Source organism: Microtus pennsylvanicus, chromosome 19 (genome assembly GCF_037038515.1).
Source record: "Microtus pennsylvanicus isolate mMicPen1 chromosome 19, mMicPen1.hap1, whole genome shotgun sequence".
Lineage (NCBI taxonomy): Eukaryota > Metazoa > Chordata > Mammalia > Rodentia > Cricetidae > Microtus > Microtus pennsylvanicus.
This window is the reverse complement of record NC_134597.1, coordinates 32,548,447-32,572,079: the sequence shown is the minus strand read 5'-3', so window position 1 is coordinate 32,572,079 and position 23,633 is coordinate 32,548,447. Positions and strand designations below refer to the sequence as shown.

Below are 23,633 nucleotides of genomic sequence, written 5' to 3'. Positions count from 1 at the left end.
TAGTCAGGGCTGTTACATACACACAAAAAAACCGTCTTGAAAAGCCAAAAAAATTTAACAATTGAAATATCATATCAAAAACTAGTCCAAGAAAAAAACTGCCCTTCACCCTGGTCCCTAATCCATTTTCATTTGTTCTTGTTACTATCTAGTCTTCCTTATCCTTTTTACTTTTTTATTGGGGGGGAAGCACTGAGCCTAATGTTGCAAGATTTATACAGCCTACCACTGAGTTACAGCCCCAGCATGCCCTTTTTATTAATTATGGTGTGTACATGTATGTTAGGGGTGGGATGCCAGAGGTCAAGTCTGGGTGTCATTCCTCAGGAGCTATCCGCCTTATTGTTTTAGTTTACGGTGTGTATGTATATATGATGCATGTGTTTTGTAGGTTTGTACAGCAAGTACCTTTCTCTGCTAAGCCATCTTTCCAGTTCCCATCTTATTTTGAGTCAGGATCTCTGGAACCTGGGGCTTGCCAATTGGTCTAACCCCACTTCCTTTTATTCTTACATTTCTGTAGCAATATTCCCTGACCTTCCTGAAGATTCAACTCAGGGGCTATACCCTCAGTTCACCATTTTCTGTAGTATTTTATACTTAGGGTTTTTTGTTTGTTGTTTTTTCAAGACAGGGTTTCTCTGTAGCTTTTAGAGCCTGTCCTGGAACTCACTCTGTGGACCAGGCTGGCCTCCAGAGGAGCTTAGATGAGCGTTAGTGCCCCAGGAGATAGCTAGCAGGGCTTTTCAGGTCTCGATGGTCTCTGTGAGGTTCTCAGGGCTGCGCTGGGTCTGTCTACAATACTTGAATTCCTGAGATGGCACTGTCCACTGAGTGCTGGGATTAAAGGTGTGCACCATTACTGCCTGGCATACTTAGAATTTTATATTCATTTTAAGTTAAGTTTATAAGTTCTCACCTCCTTCAACTCTACTTTTCCCACTTTCCTCTTACACTCTGCTGTAACCAAAGTGTTGAACCAAGTTCATTCAAAAACACCCTACTGGTATATTCTCAAACGTGGGCTGGCCTTGAACTTGAGATCACCTGCCTCGGCCTCCCAAGTGCTGGGATTAAAGGTGCCCCTCTTCACACCTGGCTTAATTTTATTTTCAGGTGTGTTTTGCCTGTATGTATGTCATGTGTGCCTGGTGTCCGAAGAGTCCAGAAGAGGGTGTTGGATCCCCGCCAGAACTTGAGTTACAGGCAGTTGACAGTTGTGAGCTGCCATGTGGGTGCTGGGATCCAGGCCCCTGGGATTTGGCGATCTTTTCTCACAATGACCTTCTAGGTCAAAGACAGAATTTAAAACATGCTTGTTAAAGCTGTATGGTCTGAAAACAGGTATATTGTCCTCAGTACTCTGCCCTATCTTGTGAACGCGATTTACTGATGCTTTTATTTCTGGGAAGATTCGTGGAGGAAGAAACGGGGGCTGCCAAAGGTCATCCTTATTTTATCAGGTATTTCCCATTTACTTACTCCAAGGACGTTTAACTGGCAGGGCCACATACAGGAAAGTCCTTTCCGGCGAAGAATCTTGAAATATCTGCACAATCTTTATTCAGAAGGGACGAGGGAAGCGGGACCTGCTCTTTTCACGGACATACCTACCCTTTCTTGAGGGAAATACGGGATCCGCCACAAGGGCTGACGCCCCAGTAACATGCGGGCCGGTCTCTCAATCCCGAGCGACTGTTTCCATTTGTTCCGGGGTGAGGTGGGACCAGGTCCGTCGTCCCGGTTCCGTGGTCCGCCTGCGAAGCCCGCGTTTGCCTGGGTGACTTGTGAGCCCCGCGAACGCGCCTCCGCCAACGGGCCGCAACGGGCCGGAGTCGTCTGGAAACTTCTCTCAGCCGCTCGACCGAGACCGAGGTCGCTGACTGAAGCCCGGCCTAGCTGAGGGCGCGTCTCGCCCCGCAGAGCGCTGCCTCGAAGGAAGCCGCCCCTTCTCCCTCCCTCGGACGCGGCCCCGGCCTCGGCCCCGTGGGGACCCGCGGATCCGGCCCGCGCGACGCCTCGAAGGCGCGCCGGGTCGCTCAGTGCGCGCGCCCGCCCCCCACGGGGTGCGCGCGGGCGGCCGTCGAGCCGCGCGGTCTCCCCAGCTGCGGGCCCTCAGGCGAGGGCGCCGGCACCTCAGCTGCGGCCCGGGGGCGTGGCAAGGCCCCGCGACTCCAGTTTTCCCCGCCGCGGCCCGCTTTCGGTTTCGTTTCCTCTCGGCGTCTCCATCCCCGCGGAGTCGTGGCTCGTGACGGCCGCCGCCGTCGTCCGTGCTAACCTCGGTCCGACGACCATGGCTCAGGCCGCGGTGGCGGTGGCAGAGGTGACCCAGGTGCTGTGCGCCGCCGGCGGTGCCTTGGAGTTAGGCGAGCTGCGGCGCCGCTTGCGAAAGAGCCCGGGCGCCGACGCGCTGGAGCGGCTGCTGCGGGACCGCGGGCGCTTCGTGGTGGCTTCGCGAGCGGGCCGGGCGGCGGCCTCGGAGCGCGTGGTGCTGGCCGTGTCGTCGCTGCGTCTGTGCCGCGCGCACCAGGGCCCCAAGCCCAGTTGCACCGGGCTCTGCGCGCAACTGCACCTCTGCAAGTTCCTCATCTACGGCTCCTGCAAGTTCCCGAAGACCGGGTAAGGACGCCGGCGACGGGCGGAGGCCCCTGCCCCTCCGCTCCCGGGCCTCCACCCCCGTCCTGAGTTAGATAGCTAGGGGACTGCTCCACAGGCTCGCCTGTCCCTCACTCTGTGAGCGGTCACTGATCACCTGCTTAGTGGCTGGCCCTGTGATGGAGTGGCTTAGATAGGATGTGGTACCAGGAGGGACACCTGAGCATGGCATTATGGCTCCCGGAGGGAAGTTGAGGGGCAGGCAGCAAGGCTCGCAAATGAGCTGTAAGGAAGCTGGGAAAGCTCCATTCAACTCCTGTTTGCCTGCTCTCTGAGAAGCCGAAACTCAAGATTTTCAAGGTCCTTAGTGAAAAGTTTCTGCACCCCGAGGAGCCTCTCCGCTGATGCAGCAATCCACATCAGACCTAATCAAACCGAATTAGAAAAGGCCCAGGTTTAATGGCTACAACGCTCCCAGATGATTTTCCAGCCCCGCCCAGCCCCCCATCCCCACCCCAGGAAAGACGGGAGAGACTGAAAAACCCCCATGTCTGTCTGTTAGGAATATTTCCTAAGCGAGCTCTCTAACGACGCAAAAATTCCCAATCAAGCCAAATCAAAACAAGCCAAATTAAGATATATCCAGGTTTAATGGGAGATCTGCGCGCTCTCGGGTGGGCCCGAGGGGGAAACCGGGAACCCGCAGAAGAAAGGGAGACCACGTGTTTTTCTTTTTTTGGGGGGGGGAGGGATCACTTAAGTACCCTGGGGAAGGGTCCTGACCCTACCCCCAGGGAGGGGTCAGGACCTGGCCTGCTGGGATTTGAAGTCCAGACCAGGCCTGGTAGCTGAGATAGATGCCAGGGACTGGGGCCTAGGCTCCCAACATAACACTGTCTGTCTGTCTGTTTCCTGGGGGACAGTGTAAGTACCCTATGAACATCTCTGGGGGAGGGTCATCATTTGCGAGCTTTCTGAGCTGTGGCAGGGTTTGGAGAGAGATGGGGGAGGGGCCCTGGGGCGGAACTTCCAATAGAACATTGCTGACTCTTTGGGTAAATGGATGCCCGGGGCTGGGGTAAAGCTTCTACCAGAACACTTGGGGAACTGATTCCTGCCATCTCCAAATCCTCCTGGGTGCCCTTCGACACACCCCACCCCCAGCTGTGGTTAATTTGGTGGCGTTGCCCTTTCAGGAATGCCCTTCCTGATTTGCTCTGTAGTGTCGGTGGCAGCAACCGGAAGATTGTGTTCTTTGTGAGCGCTTCCTCTTCACCCTTCACATCACACTGTTCACCGCCGCTGCCCTTGTTAGTCTGGGCTGGCTCTCCACTTGCATCTGCATATAGTTGATTAGTGAAATTCGTTTATACTGAAGGATTTGGGCCTCGCCTTGACGGTGATCAGGCCTGTTGGATGGCAGCTATCGGGTTTGCATTTTAAGATGATTGGGTAATGGTGTAGATGCTGCGTTAGCAGAGGATGCTGAGATTGCCTGCTTCGAAGAGAGCCCAGTTATCTAGAATTAGTGTCTTCAAACTCCTGCTTCCTTCTTCTGTAACACAGAAGACATTATAATTATGATGATGATGAGGTCAGGTTATTAGTCACCTTGGGTTAGTAGCCTTGCAGTCGTTCAGGGATCCAGACTGACGAATACAGCTGTACCCTCAACACTTTTGAAGCAGTTTGAAGCATCAAGTTCTAAAAGTTGAAGGAAAATCTGAACAGTAGAGGTTTGTGTGAACCAGGTCTAGAAGTGGTAAATATCCCCCCTACCAGAGGCTAAGTTGTCTCCTGACCCTAAGGGGTATGGCCTGGGTAACGTGGTCTCTAGGGCTCTAATCTTGGTTAGAACTTCACAAAGAATGTGTGTGAGAGAAATTTGGGGAAGTTGAAGGAGAGGGTGTGGAGAGAGGCTGTGGAGAAATGATTACTGCTCCGGCTGGGGACTGAAGGCAGGAGAGGGCCTCTGTTCTATTATCTAAAAGGCAGACTGAACCCTTAGATGCTGATTTGGAAGCTGCTGGGTGGTAAATCCCGTGACCCCAGTCACAGGAGCAGACCAGATCTGAGAAGGTGAGCCTACAGAGATAGGGAAGTTTTAGGAATAATCTGCCAGGCAGGAATGAGATCTCTAGGGTGAAAGAGGAGCTGCAAGCCCAGAGAAAGAGGGTGTGTAACAGGCAGTGGCTGTGAGTGCATGAATTTGAGACGGCCTCGCTACGTTGGCCTGACTGGCATGAAGCTTACTATGTAGACCAAGCTGGCCTCCAACTCACGAAGATCTTCCTGCTTCTGGGATTGAAGCCAGGCACCACTGTACCTGCCTGGTGAACCTTTATAATGTGCTTAATTGGTAAGATAATCATGGAAGGAAGATCTCTTCTTATGCAAATTCCCAAAATTTGGATTCAAATTTTGTACTAGAAATCTGGACATGTGATATTTACTGGCCGACATGACTGAGGTTCTTCCTCATTTTTCACCTTTGTCTACTTCCATGATTTTATACTAGGTAGTTTCCTAAACTACCCCAAACGTTTTTTCCCATGGGAAATAGAAAGTGAGTGTGACTAACTGTACTTTTTTGTGACTTTTGACTTCCTGATGGTAGGGTTATCTCTGGGAGTTTCAGTGAGTTTCTGTCTCCTGCCTGACATTCCTCTCTCCACCTAGCCACACCACTTTGTCTCCACCTCCCTAGTGCTGGGACCACCTTTGTCTGGGCTTTTTTTCTTTAGAGACGTTCGACCTTGTTTGGGTCAGGGTAGCCTTGAACTAACAGAGATTAAAGGGGGATTAAAGGTGTGTGTCACCACTCCCTGGCCTGCAGCGGCTGAGCTCTGCCCTCTGACCTGCAGGAAAGCTTTATTTGTTGAAACAAACAAAAACGTCACTACACGCAACTTCAGACCTGTGCCCAGGAGGCTGTGTGCCTGGTGATCGAGAGCTAGTCACCTTGTTTGAACCCAGCTCTGCTCTTTGCTGGCCAGTATTTGGCAAGTGGCTTTATGGCTAAGTCTCAGTTTCCTCAACGATGCTGAGATTATTACCTCACAGGCTCATTGAGGACTGAATGAGTTAACTCATGAGACAGTTAGGCAGCCCCTGTTGCATAGAGAATGCTCAGCAAGCTTTAATTGTCATTATTGCAGTTATTTGGTATATTTGGCATTGGCATTACCAATTTATTTTCCCTTCTCTCCTCTTGTCAGCTTTTTCCTAACCCTCTGAGTATTTGGCTTGTTTGTTTTGTACCTTTCAGGGGCCTCTCCTGGTTACTCCTCAGTTCTCTCCCCACTCCAGACTCTGCAGTGTCCTTTTCCTTTTGGGCCACTGTTTTCCTACTACACCTGATCTCGGACTTCACGCTCCATATTTGAGTTCTTTTTTATTGCATTCACTAGGTGGGGGATAGGAGTCAAGGATGATTTTGTGGTTTTTGATCTTCAGGGGAGCTTGTAGGAAAAAAAGGGTTTGGGATGGATCAGCAGTTTGGCATTCTCTTAAGATGTTTATTACAGACGTAAAATAAGGTATAGAAGATGCTGCTTTGCCTGGCTTTTCAGGTGACCCAGATAGTCATTTGGAGATTTGTCCCTGAGTTCTTAGGGTGGAGTACCAGTGCCTGATTGATCTTTATGGAGGAGGGGAGTTGCAAGAGGACTGGACCCAGGAGTGTGTGTCTACGTGTACACATACCTGAAAGCATGAGTCACTCTGCTTAGTGTTTAAAGAAAGATCTACTTTTATTATTTTTTTTAAATATTTATTTATTTATTAGGTATACAGTATTCTTTCTGCGTGTATGCCTGCGGGCCAGAAGAGGGCACCAGATCTCATTACAGATGGTTGTGAGCCACAATGTGGTTGCTGGGAATTGAACTCAGGACCTTTGGAAGAGCAGGCAGTGCTCTTAACCTCTGAGCCATCTCTCAGCCCCTACTTTTATTATTTTTAATAATACCCTGTGTGAGGGTAGAGTGGAGGGAGTTGTGTACATAAGTGCAGGTGCCTTCGAAGGCCAGAGGAGAGTGTCAGTGAGACACCAACCATGGGTGCTGGGAATTGACTGCAGGACCTCTGGGTGAGCAGTGTAGTGTTCTTAACTACTGAGCCATCACTCTGCCCCCTGCTCAGTTTTTTCTTTTCTTTTGTTTGTTTTTTCTCGTGTGTGTGTGTGTGTGTGTGTGTGTGTGTGTGTGTGTGTGTGTGTGAGAGAGAGAGAGAGAGAGACAGAGACAGAGACACAGAGAGACACAGACAGGGTCTCTCCCTGAGTATCCTGGGACTCACTGTGTAGCCTAGGCTGGCCTTGACTCACAGAAATCTGCCTGCCTCTGCCTCCCGAGTATTGGGATTAAAGGCCCTACCCTTACTCGGGTTTTTTTTTTAATTGATTTTTATTGAACTCTACATTTTTCTCTGCTCCACTCTCATCATCTCCCCTCCCCCAAGGTCCCCATGCTCCCAGTTTACTCAGGAGATCTTTTTATTCTTCTCAGGTAGATTAGATCTATGTAAGTCTCTCTTAGTGTCCTCATTGTTGTCTAGGTTCTCTGGGCTTGTGGTTTGTAGGTTGGTTTTCTTTGCTTTATGTTTAAAAACCACCTATGAGTGAGTGCATGTGATAATTGTCTTTCTGCCTTACTCAGGTTTTTAATACAAGTGTAAGTGCTTACTGAGTGGCCAGTCTGCTATGAGACCTTTTGCATGATGGCCCTGATGTTCTCATTTCATACTTGCTGAGAAGGGTTGTCTGGGCCCTATACATTGCCCAGGGCCCTCTCTTCCCAGTCATGTTTTCATGCATAGCTATTTTTTTCTGCTGCTTATAAGTAGGGTCGGGAAGTATTGGTGAAAACTTGCCATGAGGAATGATTTTACCAGTCTGTAAGTCTGCCATAAGTATCATAGATTGAATGGCCTGACCTTTCTTCTGTCCTCCCACTCCTCCCTTCCTCTCTTACACTCCTTCCCTTTCCTGCCTCCCCCTCCTTCACAGGGGCTTGTGATGTTGTTCAGCTAGTCTAGAACTTGTGATCCACTGCCTCAGCTTCTGAGTGTTGGGATTACAAATGTCTTGTAATACCTGACAGACCAGGAGGCTTGAACAGCAACAATTTATTTCTTAAAGTTCTGGAGGATGGAATTTTGAGATGAGGTGTTTGACAGGTTGGTTTCTTCTGAGATTGCTTTTCTTGGCTTTCAGATGGCCACCTTCTTCCTGGGGTTCTCATAAGCCTTTCCTCTAGATGGATCTTTGCTCTAGCCTCCTTCTTATTAAAGGACATCAGTCATGTTGGATTGGAACCACTCTAATGACCTTACTTTAACATAATTACCCCTCTGATGACCCTATCTCCAAAAGCAGTTTAACATCCTAAGGATCCAGAAGTTGGAGCTCTAATAGGGGAGTTTGGGGGAGATCAAATTTAGCCCATAACACCATCTCTGCTTCTTTGCAGGAAGAACTGTAGGAATGGTCACAACTTGAAGACTGATCACAACCTGAGTGTGCTGAGAACTCATGGTGTTGACCACCTCAACTATAATGAGCTTTGCCAACTCTTGGTTCAAAATGACCCCTGGCTTTTACCAGAAGTGAGTGCCAGAGGGATGGTGGGGTTGAGGTCTTCTTTGCAAATAACAATGGAGAAGCCAGATGGTTGAAAGATAGATAACTCAGTGCAGGAGAGAGCTGAGGACACCATTTTTATCAAGAACCATTGCATGGAGGAGACTTAGACTTAATATCCAGCTCTGCTAATTAAATATACTGGATTTAATATCTAGCTCTGCTGAGTTTGGACCAGCCTTGGCATCTCTTGAAACTTTTCCTTCCCTATCAGTTGACAGTGAGTTGGCCAGTGCCTGAAGCCCTGAGCAGAACGAATGGCCCCAGTTGGCTTGTCCCTGAGTTGTGGGAATTGGAACTGTAAATTTGGGTATTGGTCTTATTGACAGTCACTCAGTACTCTCTCTACTCACTCCTTTTACCCGGGAGAATTTGAACGTTAGCTGACATGCATTCTCAGATGGTGTAAACTTATTGCATTATCTCTGTATCATTTGGTGGGTGAGGACTAACAGCACAGATTTATTGGGTAAGGCGCAGGGGAACGTGTAGAGAACTTTTAGACTGTGGCAAGGTAGGAATGACATTCATGGCAGGGGAGGAAGGAAGGTGCTGAGAGGGAGACTGGCTGACTGTAGCCTGTGTCTGACAGCAGTTCTGCCAGGCTCCCGGGGCTGCCAGAGGGTTGCTGTGACTCACCAGATGAGACCTGCCTTTGGATCTGCTGTACTCCACTGTCCTGGGCAAGGCCTCAGTGTGAACAGGACACTGGCTTTAAAGGGCGCCTCTGGCCTCGAGTTCTCCAGCAGATCTGAGTAGGGTATTTTGCATGGACGGGGCAGGTTAGATGGGATGTTTGGACACTGTTACTGGTTTGATCTAACAAATTAGATTGGCATATTTTAATGCAGATATTTCCATATTAGACAATGTCACCCATTTGAGAAATGGTAGCATATCATCGTGAGTGGCACATAATAAATGTTGACTTTTTATATTTGCCTTTTGAAAATTCATATTGATTTTATTCAGCTAAGCTTTCGGGAATATCCATTTTGGTTTGGCACTGTGATCAGGAGATAAAAGATCCTGCTTTGTCCTTAAAGGAAGCAAATCAAATTGTAGGATAAGAAGGTCACAGAATGATTTCAGGGTGATGTTTGTGATTGTGAGAGTTCATGTTCTGGGCAAAGGTGTTTTCAGGTTGATGAGTCCTGTCCTGAGTGCTGGAAGATAAATGAGCCAGGACGAGGGCAGTCTGGCACCCCTGATGTGCTGGCATTGCTGGACATTTCCTTGTTTTCCTGTCTAGTAATCACAACAACTCTGCCACATTGAAATCCTACCCGTTTTAGAGATTTAAACATCGGAGTCTCAAAGCTGATGAATGGCTTGTGCACGGCAGCTGTCAGAATTGATGTCTAGCTTTTCCCGTGGGTGGAATCCTTGAAGGAAAACTGAGTCCTGCTTCTGAAGCCCTCAAGGGATTTTCTACAGCTTGTGAAACTTAGTGCCTAGGAGTCAAGTGGGGGCCAGTTTCCATGTTGAAGTACTTGAAATGTAGAAAAGGAGCAGCGGATTGGGGGCAAGCTGCAAGTTTGCAGTTGTGCATGGTGGTGCGTGTTTTGTGATCTTGGTTGGTGAAGGCAGAGGACTAGGACTTATGTAGGGTGAGGCCAGTCTGGGTATGGGCGACCTTGTATCAGTAAACCAGGAAAAGGCTGAGGTTTGCCAGCAACCCAGCTGAAATTTATTAAATTTGTTAGGAGTGGGGCATAAACACACGTGTGTACAAGGGTGCGTATGAGTGTGCCACAGTGCAAAGGTCAGAGGACAACTCTATGGAGTTGTTCTTCCTTCTTACCTTAACGTTGACTCTGGTGTTTGAGTAAGGACCTCAGGCCTGAGCAGCCGGTGCTTGTACCTGTTGGACCTGGCTGTTGAGCTTTGGAGTTTGCAAGTTCCATTGAAAAATGAAGTTTTTTTTTTTTTTAAACTCTTTTGCTTTTGGGGGGCCTGCCACTCAGCTCCCAAATAAATCACACCTGGAGGGTTAGTCTTTTTTTTTTTTTTTTTTTTTTTTTTTTTGAGTCAGGGTTTCTCTGTGGTTTTGGAGCCTGTCCTGGAACTAGCTCTTGTAGACCAGGCTGGTCTCGAACTCACAGAGTTCCGCCTGCCTCTGAGTGCTGGGATTAAAGGCGTGCGCCACCACCGCCCGGCAGCTTGGCTTGTTTTATCCAGCTTTCCTATCCCGATTACCTTTTGCCTCTGGGATTTTTTTCTTTTCTTCTGTATATCTTATTCTGTGACTGGCTGGGTGGCTGGCCCCTAGAATCTTCCTTGTTCTCTCTTGTTCCTTCTTCCTCCATTTCTCAGATTTCTCCTCCTATTTATTCTCTCCTCCTGCCAGCCCTGCCTATCCTTTTCTCCTGCCTCGCTATTGGCTGTTCAGCTTTTTATTAGACTGTCAGCTGTTTTAGGCAGGCACAGCAACACAGCTTCACAGAGTTAAACAAATGCAACACACCTTAAAATAATTTTCCACAACAATGAGGCAGTGGTATTTGGCCTTTTCTGAGATACATTAGCCCTTATAACCTCTCTGACTTTGAACTTAGAAAGGAAAATTGGGAGAAATGAACTAGTAAGAGATACTTGGTGTGGGGAGGCTGTTGGGGGGTAAGGGTGGGCAGGAGACTGCCACTGCTCCTGTTCCTTTGAAGTTGCGTGGGTCTTCCTAGGGGAGGGTTTTGTTCGGAGGGTATTTTATTTTAGGGAACATTTTGGTATCCATGTCTTAAGGGAAAGATGACCTCTCTGGCCCATGTGAATGGTGAAATAGTACATTGGCTCTGAGGCCCCTTCTCCCCGTGGCATGGCTATTGAGAAGATGTGCTGTGTAAAGTGTTCATGGGATGATGTCTTTTATGCTCTTTGTCAACAGATCTGCCTACATTACAACAAAGGTGATGGACCCTTCGGCTCTTGCTCCTTTCAAAAGCAATGCACTAAACTGCACATCTGCCAGTACTACTTACAGGGAGAGTGCAAGTTTGGCGCTGGCTGTAAGAGGTCCCACGAGATCACTAACTCTGAAAATCTGCAGAGATTGGAGAAGCTGGGTATAAGTTCTGACATGGTGAGCAGGCTGCTCTCTACTTACCGGAATGCATATGACATCAAGAATACGGGCTCCGCCCTCAGCAAAGTGCCCCCTTCTCCTGTAGGTTCACTGGGAACTTCTGGTAAGGCTGCTGGAAAGTGCTGTGGGCCCTGGGCTTGTGACCTGGGTTTTTGTTGGTTAGTAAATACAATATGGCTTTGTGCAATTGTGAACTTTAGTAACAGTCATTCATCTTTCCTAGCTCAGGTTCCGAAGATGAGTTGAAGTCTAGGCTTAGTCAAACAAGGCATTTTAGGTGATGTGAACTGTGGTGGGTACCCTAGGGTCTGCACTGAAGTGAGGTCAGCTCCCCTCTGTGCAATTGCCTTCCCACTCTCTGGAGAATTTTTCCTTTTAGTGAGGGACCTAGAGTTGGGATGCTGATTATACAGCTCTAGGGCCAACCATTAGGGTGGTATTCTTTATATAGCAGAAGAATTCAAGAAGGCATTTGTAAAACTGGCCTTGACCATCTTCCTGCCATGAGTAAGCAGATGTTCCCTCCTTGTCAATTTTTATTTATTTATTTATTGGCCTTATTCCCTAACTTTTTTTTGACATCTAGACAGTGTTTGGCCTGTCAACATGAGTGAGTAGGCAGGAGATCTTTTTTTTTTTTTAAGTGTCTGTCAGGCTTAGTGACAAGTAGATGACTTCTCAGTTGAGATTTTATAATATTTTGCATTCATAGGTGTTTTCTCCTATGTGTGTCTGTGCACCATGCACTTCTGGTGCCTGCAGAGGTCACAGGTCAGGATAATGTATTAGAGTCCTTGGAGCTGAATTGGCAGATGGTTGTGAGCTGCTATGTAGATGCTGGGAATTGTACCCAGGTCCTGGAAGAGAAACCGATGCTCTCAACTGCTTAGCAATCTTTAGCCTCTAGTAGAATTTTTTTAAAAAATAATTTTTATTCTTTGCTAATTTTGTAAATGTATACACTTTTCTTAATCATATCCAACCCAAATCCCCTTCCTACTCTTTCCAATACTTTCTCCAAATTTATGTGATTTTTAAAAAGGATTTTATTTCGCTTTTATTTATGTGGATGTGTAAGTGCCTGTAGGAGTCAGAAGAGGGCATCAGATCCTCTGAAACTGAATTTGTAGATGGTTTTGAGCCTCCATGTGGGTGCTCTGAACTGAATTCAGGTCGTCTGGAAGAGCAGCAAACATTCCTAACCACGGACCCATTTCTTTAGATCCCTCATGCTATTATCTTAAAAGTTACTTGTTAACATTTATTTGTGTGTGTGTGTACACATGCAAGTTTGTGCTGTAGCACACGTGTGTAGGTCAGAAGACAGTTTGTAGAAATCTTTCTCTCCTTGTGGGTCCCAGGGATCAAACTTGGCAGCAAGTTGTCTTACCACTGAATTTCATTAGTACAACCTGCATGCTTGTTGACATGGGGTCATCCATCTGAATGAACAACCTACCACTGGCTGTACCACCAAAGAAAGATGACTTTCCCTTTCCAAAGCAGTAATTAGTTGCCAGTAGCTCATGACTAGGAGTGGAGCCTCATAAGCCCCTCTCACATTCATAATGGAATATTGACTGGCTTAATCTTGTGCAGGTAAACCATTGCTGCCGTGAATGCCTGCGTGCAGTGGCCATCCTTTGTCTAGAAGACAGCGTTTTGTAGTACTTTCCCATCCTCCAGCTCTCTTCTTTCTGTCCCTCCTTTTGATATGTTCCCTTGTACTTGAGGGGCATTGATACAAATGTTTTATATAAGGCTAAGTAAACACTTAATAGTCACTTATTTTTGGCACTTTGACCAGTTATAATTCTATATTGGTTGCTGCTCACTGCAGAAAGAATCTTCTATAACCAAGGTTGAAAGCAGCACTAATATGGGTATAAAATAAATATTTAAAAGGTGGTTTGACAACATGTTCATTGACCAGAACAACAGTAGTAGGTTGTCTAATGCCTGTGACCTTTCCAGCCATGGACTTTTGGTTGGTTTATAGTACCAAGCATGAATTTCCTCCTATAGAGCAAGCCAAAATCCAACCAGAAGCAGTTGGTTGCCCCTGATATATCTATACCAGTAGTTATATCTTGCCTAGCAGAATGTAGCCTGCAGAATCTACTCACTACTGGGTATTCTACTGATGACTTTTCTCCTTCAGTGGCCTGTCTTGTGCCTTCTACCACTGTGAAAGTTAGCCAGCAGGGAGGATGTTTTTGGGTTAGTTTCAGTTTGATTTCTGTTTTCCAAAGTATGTTGTGTCTTCACTGTCTACTTAATGCTGAGCAGCCAAGAACAATAACCTGTGTTGTTAGGGGGTTTCTCTGGGGTCTCCCTGACCAATGATGACTCTTAGACAGGTATCCCATGCCTGGGACTAAGATTTTTATTTAGTAACTCAGATGTTCTGGGGGAAAAGACTTGTCCATCCATGCAGTGGACCTCTATTCAAATTCCTTTTTAAAAAATTACATATTTAATTAAAATTACTTTATAAAGCAGTGTGTTTCTATAACCCTTTTTCAGTAGAGCCTTAGTTTCAGTTCATGCACTCCACCCTATGGGCGGTGGTGGCGCACGTCTTTAATCCCAGCACTCGGGAGGCAGAGGCAGGCGGATCTCCTTGAGTTTGAGACCAGCCTGGTCTACAAGAGCTAGTTCCAGGACAGGCTCCAAAACCACAGAGAAACCCTGTCTTGAAAAACCAAAAAAAAAAAAAAAATGCGCCTCACCTTTTACTTCCCACCATTCCTAGCCCCTTTCACCCCTAGTGTTTCCCTAATCTACTTGTGTTCCAACCCCTTGGTGCCTTATGTCCTTTTCTCTTATGTGTCCTTTCTAGTTTCCTGATCTCTATAGACACTCCAAATTAAATACACAATTCTAAAATTTTGAAGCTAAAATGCACTCAAGATTTTACTTTTTTTTTTCCTTTGTGAGGTGACATCTTCCTCTTTTCTCCAAAATGGCCTCAAATTTGGCACAGTTGTCTTGCTTCAGTCTCCCTGGTAGCTGGGGCTTTAAGTATCTACCGTTGTTCCTGGCCATAGGTTTTTACTTAATAAGCATTTCTTAACTACCTGCTGTATGTGGATGAATAATGTGGCCCTTGAGGGAGCTTATGAAAACTTGGTTCAGTTGGATTTCATTACAGATGCTGTTGGCTGGTCACTCTGGTTCTTTCCTCTTTCGGTAACTTTGGGAATTTGCTATGTGCTGGTCTCTGTCCTGGGCCTGAGGTAGCCTTTTATAAACATGAGAATAGGCTTCCTGCACAGAGCACACCTTTTATCCACCCACTCATTTAGAGGTTGAGAGAGAAACCGTGCTTTAATAGAACTTTTCCAAGAGTGCCAGCAAACATGCTGGCCACTGTAATCTTATCTGATTGTCATAGTTAAAGATTATTCTTGCTGCCTGTAGCTTTCCTTTGTATTTTCTTCTGTTTGTGAGCGTGCATGTGTGTGTGTGTGTGTGTGTGTGCATGTGTGTGTGTATGTGCATGTGTGTGCGCGTGCGTGTGTGTGTTCGTGTGTGTGTGTGTGTGTGTGTGTCAGCCTCAGGTGCTCCCCATCTTGGTTTTTTTGAGACAGAATCTCTCATTGTCCTAGCCCTCACCAGATAGACTAGGCTGGCCAGTGAGCTCCAAGGGATCTCTTTGTCTATCTCTACCTCCCCTGGGACTGTAGGCACGCTCAACATGCCCAGCTTCAACGTGTGTGTGTGTGTGTGTGTGTGTGTGTGTGTGTGTTTGTGTGTGTGTGTGTGTTTTCTTGAGGCAAGTCTCTATGTAGACCAGGCTAGTCTTGAACTCAACAGAGATCCACCTGCCTTCCCTTCCCAAATGCTTTGACTAAAAGCATGTATCACCATATCTGTGCACCACTTGAGTGCTTGGTTCCCACAGACCAAAAGATGATGTCAGATCTCTTGAACTGGAGTCACAGACAATTATGGGAGACCATGTGAATACTGGAAAGTGAATATGGGACATCTGGAAGAACAGCCAGTGCCCTTAACTGCTGAGCAATCTCTCCAGACCCACTCAGATTTTTAAAAATGTGGGTTTTTGGTGACAGAACTGTGGTCCTCAAGCCTGAAGGGCAAGCACTTACTGTCATACCAGTCTCTTCAGTTTGTTTGTTGTTTGTTGTTGTTGTTTTTTTAATACTCGGATATACAGAGGTTTTACTGTAGCTAATGTTTAGAGCATCATCTGGATTATAACTATTAAAAATGAGGGAAGGACCCACTTCTCAGTGACCTAGGTCTTACAAACAGTTACTTCTTTGGAGAGAGAAGAACTTCAGAGCCTCTCAGGTGTGGGTTTTGAGGCCCAGCCTGTGGAATATTTGGGAGTTTACAAAATGAAAAGGAAAGATGCCGATAACAGAGCAACAGGTGATAGGATAGTAAATGAGGAAAAGCTGTCAAGGAGTTTTCTATTCTTATTTGTGTTAAGTGGATGGAATAAATGTAATAGGTAAAGACCCTTTGGTGTGGTAATGATAAATGTACACTTTGAAAGAACTTAGCATGCCTGTCTTTAAGAGCTTATAAGTAAACTAAAATTAAGAATATTGTATTTGAAGATGAAAACTTTCCATATATTACCTTTTTTATTGTTACTATCCAGTTCTAAAGACTTCATTGACAAGTATTTACTATAGAAACTAAATATAATTTTTAAAATGCCCTTCCATTTTTCCTTTCCTAGTGACTTGGGTGGACAGTTGCAAAATTACCCCTCTGTGATGTTCTGGGTTTAGTAGAAAGCTGTATGACCGTAAAAGTCAGGTGCCTACCTGTGTGGTCAGGGTACTTTTATCCTTTAAGGTTAGGTTCTGTCAGTTTGCTTAGACCACTTCAGCAGTGTGTGGAGAGAGGAACAGATTCTTTCTTTTTGCCATGCAGTACTGTAATCCTACATGAAAAGCATCAATGGACGCTGACCTATTTTGTATTTTTTCTTTGTAGAAAGAAAAGAAAGTTCAGGTTCTGTGTCACCAGGCACTCCTAGTCAGGAGGAGAGTGATCAGATTTGCTTGTACCACATTCGGAAGAGTTGTAGCTTTCAAGGTAAGTTAGAGGCTGTTCTCCCCTCGCATGGGAGGGAGACTGCTTCTCATTCTGGAACTGCTTTGAGGCTTAGGGGGGTCTTGCCAAACTAGTTCTGAATCTGTCCTATTGAGAATGGGAGGAATTATTTGAATTTTTGAAAATGAAGCTGTAGATAAGCTTTTGGAAATATAGCAATCTGGGTCTGAACCAGGTGAGTGTCAAGTGACCATAGACCTTCCAAAAATAGGGCTACTAATCTAGTGGAAGCTAAAGTAATTACTACTTCTCAAGGGTGACAGTAGGCCTAGGGGAGTCTCAGAAACTCGGAAGACCGCAGTGAGGAGGAGGAAGTACTTGTGTTAGCACTTGGAGGATTGCTCAGGGCTTCATATCAGGCCAGTGGTCCCTGCTTGGGACCTTTGCCTACCCTTTAGCACAAACAGTAATTCTTATGTGGGTCAGTGTTTTCACAAAAGCTTTGTATTCACTGACAGCTTAGCCTTTGACTGAAGATTCTTTCTCAGCTTCTGTGACTGCAGCCACCAAAATGTTTTGTTCCATTTTTAGTCTTTAGATGTCACACAAGCAGTTCATGAATATTTTCACTTTGTGAAGGGGTTAGAGAATACAGGCAGAGCAGAAAGCCCTGCCATCCCTTCATCCTTTCCTCATGGTCAACACTTGCTGGATGTTGTGCCACTTGTTTTACATACTTTATTTCAAATTGAATTTTATTTATTTATTTTATGTGGATGGGGTGGTTTGCTTGCATGTACGTCTTTGCACCTAGTTTTTGCCTGGTGCCCAAGGAGGCCAGAAGAGGACATCTGATCCCTTAGAACTGGAGTTACAGAAGGTTTTGAGCCACCATATCAGTGCTGGGATTTAAACCTGGGTCCTCTAGAAGAGCAACCACTGAACCATCTCTATAGCCCCTTCATTCTTGTTTTTAAAAGATTTATTTATTTTTAGCTTTCCTCTCTCTTTCTTTAGATTTTATTCTGCTTGCTTTGCACTTTAAGGGTTCTTAAATGATCCTGTTTTATTTGTAGTACTTTTCATTGTGTCCAAGTACTTTTTACCTTTACCTTTCTCCTGTTATACCAAGAGATATAGGGAGGGAGGGGAGGTGAATGTGGGTGCTTTGCTTTCCAAATTGATTCCATTTATGTAACTCACCTGGGAAGCCTAGAGCCTGGATTGCCGTGAGTTGGAGAACATTAGAAGAGAAACAAGAAAGCTGATAAATAGGGTGGAGGACTAGGGAAGATAGCCATGGAAGGGTTGCTTTCTGTTCCTACTGCTGTGACAAAATTCTCTCCAGCTGCTGTGGTCGAGGTGGCCTCTCCATCCACCTGTGAGAATCCTGGCCTGTCCATCCAGTTCCAAGCTTGCTGTTAGCCACAGCCCTGGGTTCCTGGATCCTTTCTGAGACCTTAGTTTAGTGGGCACGAGGGAGCTACTGTTCCCTAGGAAGTGTTTTCTTCAGGGAGTTTTTCTTTGGGCCACCCAAGATTTGCCTGTACTTGGAGCTTATCAACATAACATTTCAACACTTGGGTGCTTTCTGCTCACTTATCATTTCCTTTAGTGCCTTCAACGAAGGAATAGGAACTCTGATTTGGCCGCAACCTCTGTACCATAACTTCAGCCTGGCCCAGTGCTTCATTATAAGAATCCAGTAGATCTCTGAGCCTGGTATGAGTCATATAAGGCCAGACTCTATACAAGTCAGGGAGCTGCAAGGCCCCAAGATGTCCATGCCCTGCCTTGTTGAATTTACGAGATTTCCTTGCCTGGACACCCCCAGCTTGTTTTCTGAGGCCTCTTGACCTAGTGCTCCTTTTTGCTGTGCAAAAACTACTGGCCCGCCGGGTGGTGGTGGCGCACGCCTTTAATCCCAGCACTTGGGAGGCAGAGGCAGACGGATCTCTGAGTTTGAGATCAGTTTGGTCTACGGAGCTAGTTCCAGGACAGGCTCCAAAACCACAGAGAAACCCTGTCTCGAAAAACCAAAAAAACAAACAAAAAAAAAACTACTGGCCTGTTCTTTGACAAGCCCTAGCAGTGTTGACGTGTTCCTCTGTGGCACTCCCCCACTTTTTATAGAATCTTGGAAAGATCTGACATTGGGAAAGAATGTACAGATTTTAGGAAATTTTAATTTTTTAAGTGTTAAATTAGCTTAAATTCATTATTTTAAACTACAAATTAAAATGGATTAGCTGCAGTTAATAAGAAATGAATCTTAATCACCTTTTCCTTAGTAGCCAGGTAGGTCCTCTAAGAACAAATGATGGTTTCCTGGTGCTTGGGTGTCTGTCTAGAAAGATGTTACACAGGTACTGGTGTGCACGTCTCTATACTAAGTGCATATGTATATTTGGTTTGTTCTTACATAGCACCAGCACACTTGGACCTTCCTTGTTTCACTTACCCCGCTGCTTACTTTTGAAGACTATATAATAAATACATGCCTAATACTCAATTAGAAGCATGCAAAATGTTGGAAGTCTTTTCTCATTCCTCTACAAGAAATATTGCATATGTATAGTTAGAATACTACTAATCTCTCTGTCTCCTAATTTGTATATAGAAACATTCTGCACCTGGATGGGTATCTTTCTAATAGTTTACTTCTTGGCTATATCTCCATGTCAGAATGTAGTGAACTGCCTTAGGCCTTTTTTCCTTTCCAGTACCCCCTCCCACCCCACCCCACCCCCCATCTCTGTACAGATGTATCAGAAACTCACAGAGCTTTTGAAAGGAAGTGTCAGAGCCAGCCAGCATAAGCCAAGATGAAGCAGCATGCAAGGGCTTGAAATGGAGGGCAATGAGCCCTGTGGCACTTAGAAGACAGGAAAATAGAGGGGAGGGCATGGATACTGTTGGACAGAGTAATACATGTGAAGACATGGGTGGGGTATGTTGAAGATGAGGTGAGTCTCTTAGCAGATACCCAGAGGATATCTCAGCAGCCAAACCACCTTCAGTGGGATGTGTGAGGTCGAATGGATTCATCTCTTTCCCCTCCTTCCCTCCTTTCCTCCTTCTCTTCCTTCCTCTTAGGAATTGAACCTAAGGTTTTTGTCTAATACAGTTCTTTGTCACTGAACTGTATTTCCAACCCCATTTTTACTTTGAACTTGTGATCCTTCTGCCTCAGCCTCCCAAGTAGCTAAGATTCTAGGCCTCAGCCATCAAGCTAGATTCTGGGATGGATTCCTGTTGGAGTAAAATCTGGAATCTGACATTCTAGACTAACACATTTTTTATTTAAAACATCATTGTAATGTTCCATTTAAAGGGAAGACACACTTAGTAAGAACCATAGTATGTAAATGTCCAGGTAGAACTGCACTAACAAAACACAACTTCCTCATAACTTCCCAGAATGTTCTCAGGTCAGTGATCAGGACCACTCCCATTGACAATTGAAGGGTGGGGACACAGTGTTTATTAGGGTATCTTACTACTTTGTTTCTGTTTTAGATAAGTGCTATCGAGTTCATTTTCATTTGCCATATCGGTGGCAGTTCTTGGATGGAGGCAAATGGAAGGATTTGGACAACATGGAGCTTATTGAAGAGGCATATAGTAATCCCAGTAAAGAGAGGTAGGAGAATGAAAACGTTACCCTCATCCAGACTTTGTGCCCAGCCTGTGTTCGCAGCATAAGGGATTTAGTTAAACAATAGTATGAACATGCATGTGTATGTGTGCACGCAGCCACACACACACCATCACGTAAGTTTGATCTGGAGATGGAAGCCTGTGTTTATTCTGGCTTGTCTGTTCTCCTACTTTCCTCCATTCAGGAAGGAGCCATGAGAAAAGAAGGTGGTACCAAGACCAAGTAACTTCACTTACTTGCTGCTAGGATTGATCACAGAAACAGTTACTTATTATTGCAGATAATCCAGATGATAAAATCTTTTCTGGAAAGTCACAGCTAAACTGTTTAACCTGAATGCCTGAATGTTTTAAGTTTTGGTTTTTTTTTTAGCATTTCACTCAGCCAATCATAGTGAAAACAGAAGTCTCAGATAGCCTTCTTTTAAATATTTAACCTTAGCTTGTGTTAGAACGTGCTGCAATATGTTGCTAAAAAGATAATTTAAAAAATCTTATTTTGGGCGTGGGCTGGGGAGGTGGCCGAGTAGGTAAGCAAGCATATGTTGCTCTGGCAGAGCCCTGCCTCGGTTCCTGAACCCACTTGGTGACTAAGAACTGTCTTGCAGAGGGTCCGATGCCCTCTTCTGGTCTCCTCAGACACTGCACTATGTGGTGAATACGTGTAGACAAAATACTGCACCCAAGAAATAAAAATAAATAAACCCTTATTAAAAGAAAAAAAAAGGGGTTGGAATTTATTTCATTATTGTTTATATCTATGTGTGTATGTGTGTGCATGTGAGTGCCTGCAGACGTCACAAAAGAGTATTATTGACTCCCCTGGCACTAGAGTTACAGGCAGTTGTGAGCTACTGTGGGTACTGTGGGTACTGGGAGCCAAACCCTCATCCTCTGTTAAAGCAGTAAGTGCTTTTAACTGCTGAGCCTTCTAAAAAGAGGATTTGAATGTCTAAAACGATTTTGAACTTAGAGTGCATATGTGCAAATTGATATTGACTAAAATTGTGAAGCAAATTATTCTCCTTAGGAAGATTAAATAGCTCACATACCACCCATAATCTTTCTACTTGAAGAAAATTTTAGACAATGTTGTGCATAAATATTTTAAGTATACATCTCAGTGACTTTTGACAAATATATTTGCTTTTGTAGCCAGTAGTCTGATTGAGATACAGTATCTCATCACTCTAGAAGGTTCTTCATTCAGCTCACTTTCCCAAGCTGTCTTCACTGATTTCTTTCACCGTAGATTAGTTTTGTTCTTGGACCTAAAAGTTGAACGGTTTGCTGTGTGCTGAAATGCCTGGAGTCTAACAGCATTGTGGTTTCTTTTCTTTTCCTTTTTGAGGCAGGGTCTCATTTTTCAGCACAGGCTGCCCATAAACTGTCAATCTGGCCAACACCTCCCAAGGGCTGGCATTACAGGGTTGTACTTCCATACCAATTCAATACTTCTGTTATGGGCCAATCTTCTGTGCACCATATGTGTGTTTCTATTGGGAGAATTTCCAAAGGGGTCTTCCGGGAGGTAGGCTGTGTTTGTCCTTGGCTTTGTCAGATGATAACAGATTGTCTTCCAGGTGATCATAGTACTTCCCAGTCCCTTAGCAGTATTTAATGATGTGTCCCCCTGGTACTGGTACTGTTGACCATTTACATACTAACCAGTCAAGAGTGTAAAATGTGTTCTCAGTTTGTGTAGCCGTGATTCCACGTGTCCATTGGCTGTTAGGGCTCATTTGCTGTGCAGTGTCCGTCCTTAATTGCATTTGCGAATAAAGAGAGCCATGTTTTTGCCTATCCATTTATTTTTGAAGCAGTCTTTACATTTCTGCATATTAAATGTGAGTTAAAAAAATTAGCTCTTTTACTCAGCTGATAGTGCCTTTAATGCAGAGAAATATTTATCCACCTTTCCCTTTATGGTTTTGTACTTTATGTATCTTAAGAAATCCTTCATTCTAAAAACAAAAAGAAATTCTCCTGAGTTTTCTTCTTAAAGTGAACATTTTAAGTATAACACTATATTTAAATTCTTTTTTATGTGATTAAATTTGAATTCAGTTTCATTCTTAGGTGAATCACCAGTTTCTTTAATACCTATTTTGAAAAGTTTTAATTAATTTGTTCGTGATTAAAATACTTGCCATAAAATTAAAACTACGGAATATGCTCATTATACAAGCTCATGACTACTCATTTCTGGAAGTTCATTTTTGAAACCACCAGAAGAGAGCCAAATTTGGTAAAATGTTAACACACCTTAGCTCATTTCAGCTCATTTTGATATTTGTTGTCAAATATCATCTTTTCTACATTCGTCTTCAGTGCCTCCTGTGGTGGTCACTGTGTTCGTCTATTTCCGGCCTCTGGTCAGTGCCTGTCTGAATCAGTCCCACACTATCTCTTTTACCTATTGGAGCCTAATACTAGGTTCTGGTATCTGGGAAGACAAAGGCTCCTCTTCCTCCTCCTCCTCCTCCTCGCTACTCTCCTCATCCTCTTCCTCTTGCTGCTGCTTCTGCTTCTGGTTCTTGCTATTTTGGTCTTTAGGAATTTAAAATTTTCATCAGCTTACAGTTAATTCTGCTGTATTTTTAATTTGAAATTCCATGACTGTTGTGAGTTTGGGGAGAATTATGTCTTTATAATTTTTATGCAGACACATGCCCACTTTCTGAGCCTTGGTCTCCTCTAGAATTGCTGCTGGGATCCTGATGAAGTGGTAGACTGAGAGTTCTTTACTTTATTCTTTATTCTCCTACCTTCTCTTTCATTTACTTTTCATTTCTTTGCTGCATTTAGGGGAATTCTTCTCAGAGTCCCAGGCTCATAGAGTTCAGCCTCATAGGAGATCCAGTGAGTCCGTCTGTGACTTTAAAATCTATGATATTATATTACTTATTCAAATGTTTTTGTTTTTCATCAAGATTACCTGATCAATTTTTTTAGTCTTATAATCCTAATTTAGGCTTTTGATAACTAGCTAAACAGAACCACTTTACACGTATTTGTATCTTAGAATGCTAGTTGAAAGCCTCAGTAGTCTGATTCTATTTGTTGTCAGCTACATTTTCTCATGGAGTCTTTTCCCACATGTGTTGTTTGATTTGATTTTGAGATATGTTTGATGAAACTTTATTTGTGGCAATTTTTGTGAGGTGAGTTCCTCCAAGAAATTGATATTTGCTTTTCTGGAAACCAATATCTTTACAGCTAATTCCGACAAAGAAGTATGCAACAGTCTAAAACTTGTGTGAGGCTTGACTGGTTGAGAGTCCCGAGGGAGTTTTCCTCTTCTCTCCAAAGCCAGTGTGCATACAGCTGAATGTCCTTCCTGACTACCTTAGCATGGCATGTTCCTGGGACCTAGCTATACAGAAATGTGTCTATCTTCTCTCTTCTCTGTTCTTTCCTTCTAGCACACCCCATCTTTCTTTTGTCCAGATGGACTCTCAAGTAACCCAGGCTGACCTCAAACTCATTGTGTAGCTGAGAATGACCTTGAACCTCTGATCCTGTCTAGACCTCCCAAGTACTGGGATTACAGGTGTGTGCTACCAGGTCTGGCTAGAAGTATCTCTTCTGAGTTGAGTCTGTGGTATAGATCTGTAA

At 44.8% G+C, this 23,633-nt stretch overlaps 1 protein-coding gene across 1 annotated transcript in view; it reads left to right on the top strand.

Moving 5' to 3' along the window:
* The first annotated feature begins 1,783 nt into the window (after window positions 1-1,783).
* The window catches only part of Parp12 (poly(ADP-ribose) polymerase family member 12), a 38,382-nt gene continuing 16,532 nt past the window's right edge, over window positions 1,784-23,633 (top strand). The window contains exons 1-5 of the mRNA XM_075953764.1: window positions 1,784-2,619; window positions 8,067-8,202; window positions 11,121-11,421; window positions 16,296-16,397; window positions 19,875-19,998. Coding sequence (XP_075809879.1) covers window positions 2,294-2,619; window positions 8,067-8,202; window positions 11,121-11,421; window positions 16,296-16,397; window positions 19,875-19,998 — 989 coding nt within the window. The 5' untranslated portion in view covers window positions 1,784-2,293. The remainder of the gene's footprint in view (window positions 2,620-8,066; window positions 8,203-11,120; window positions 11,422-16,295; window positions 16,398-19,874; window positions 19,999-23,633) is intronic.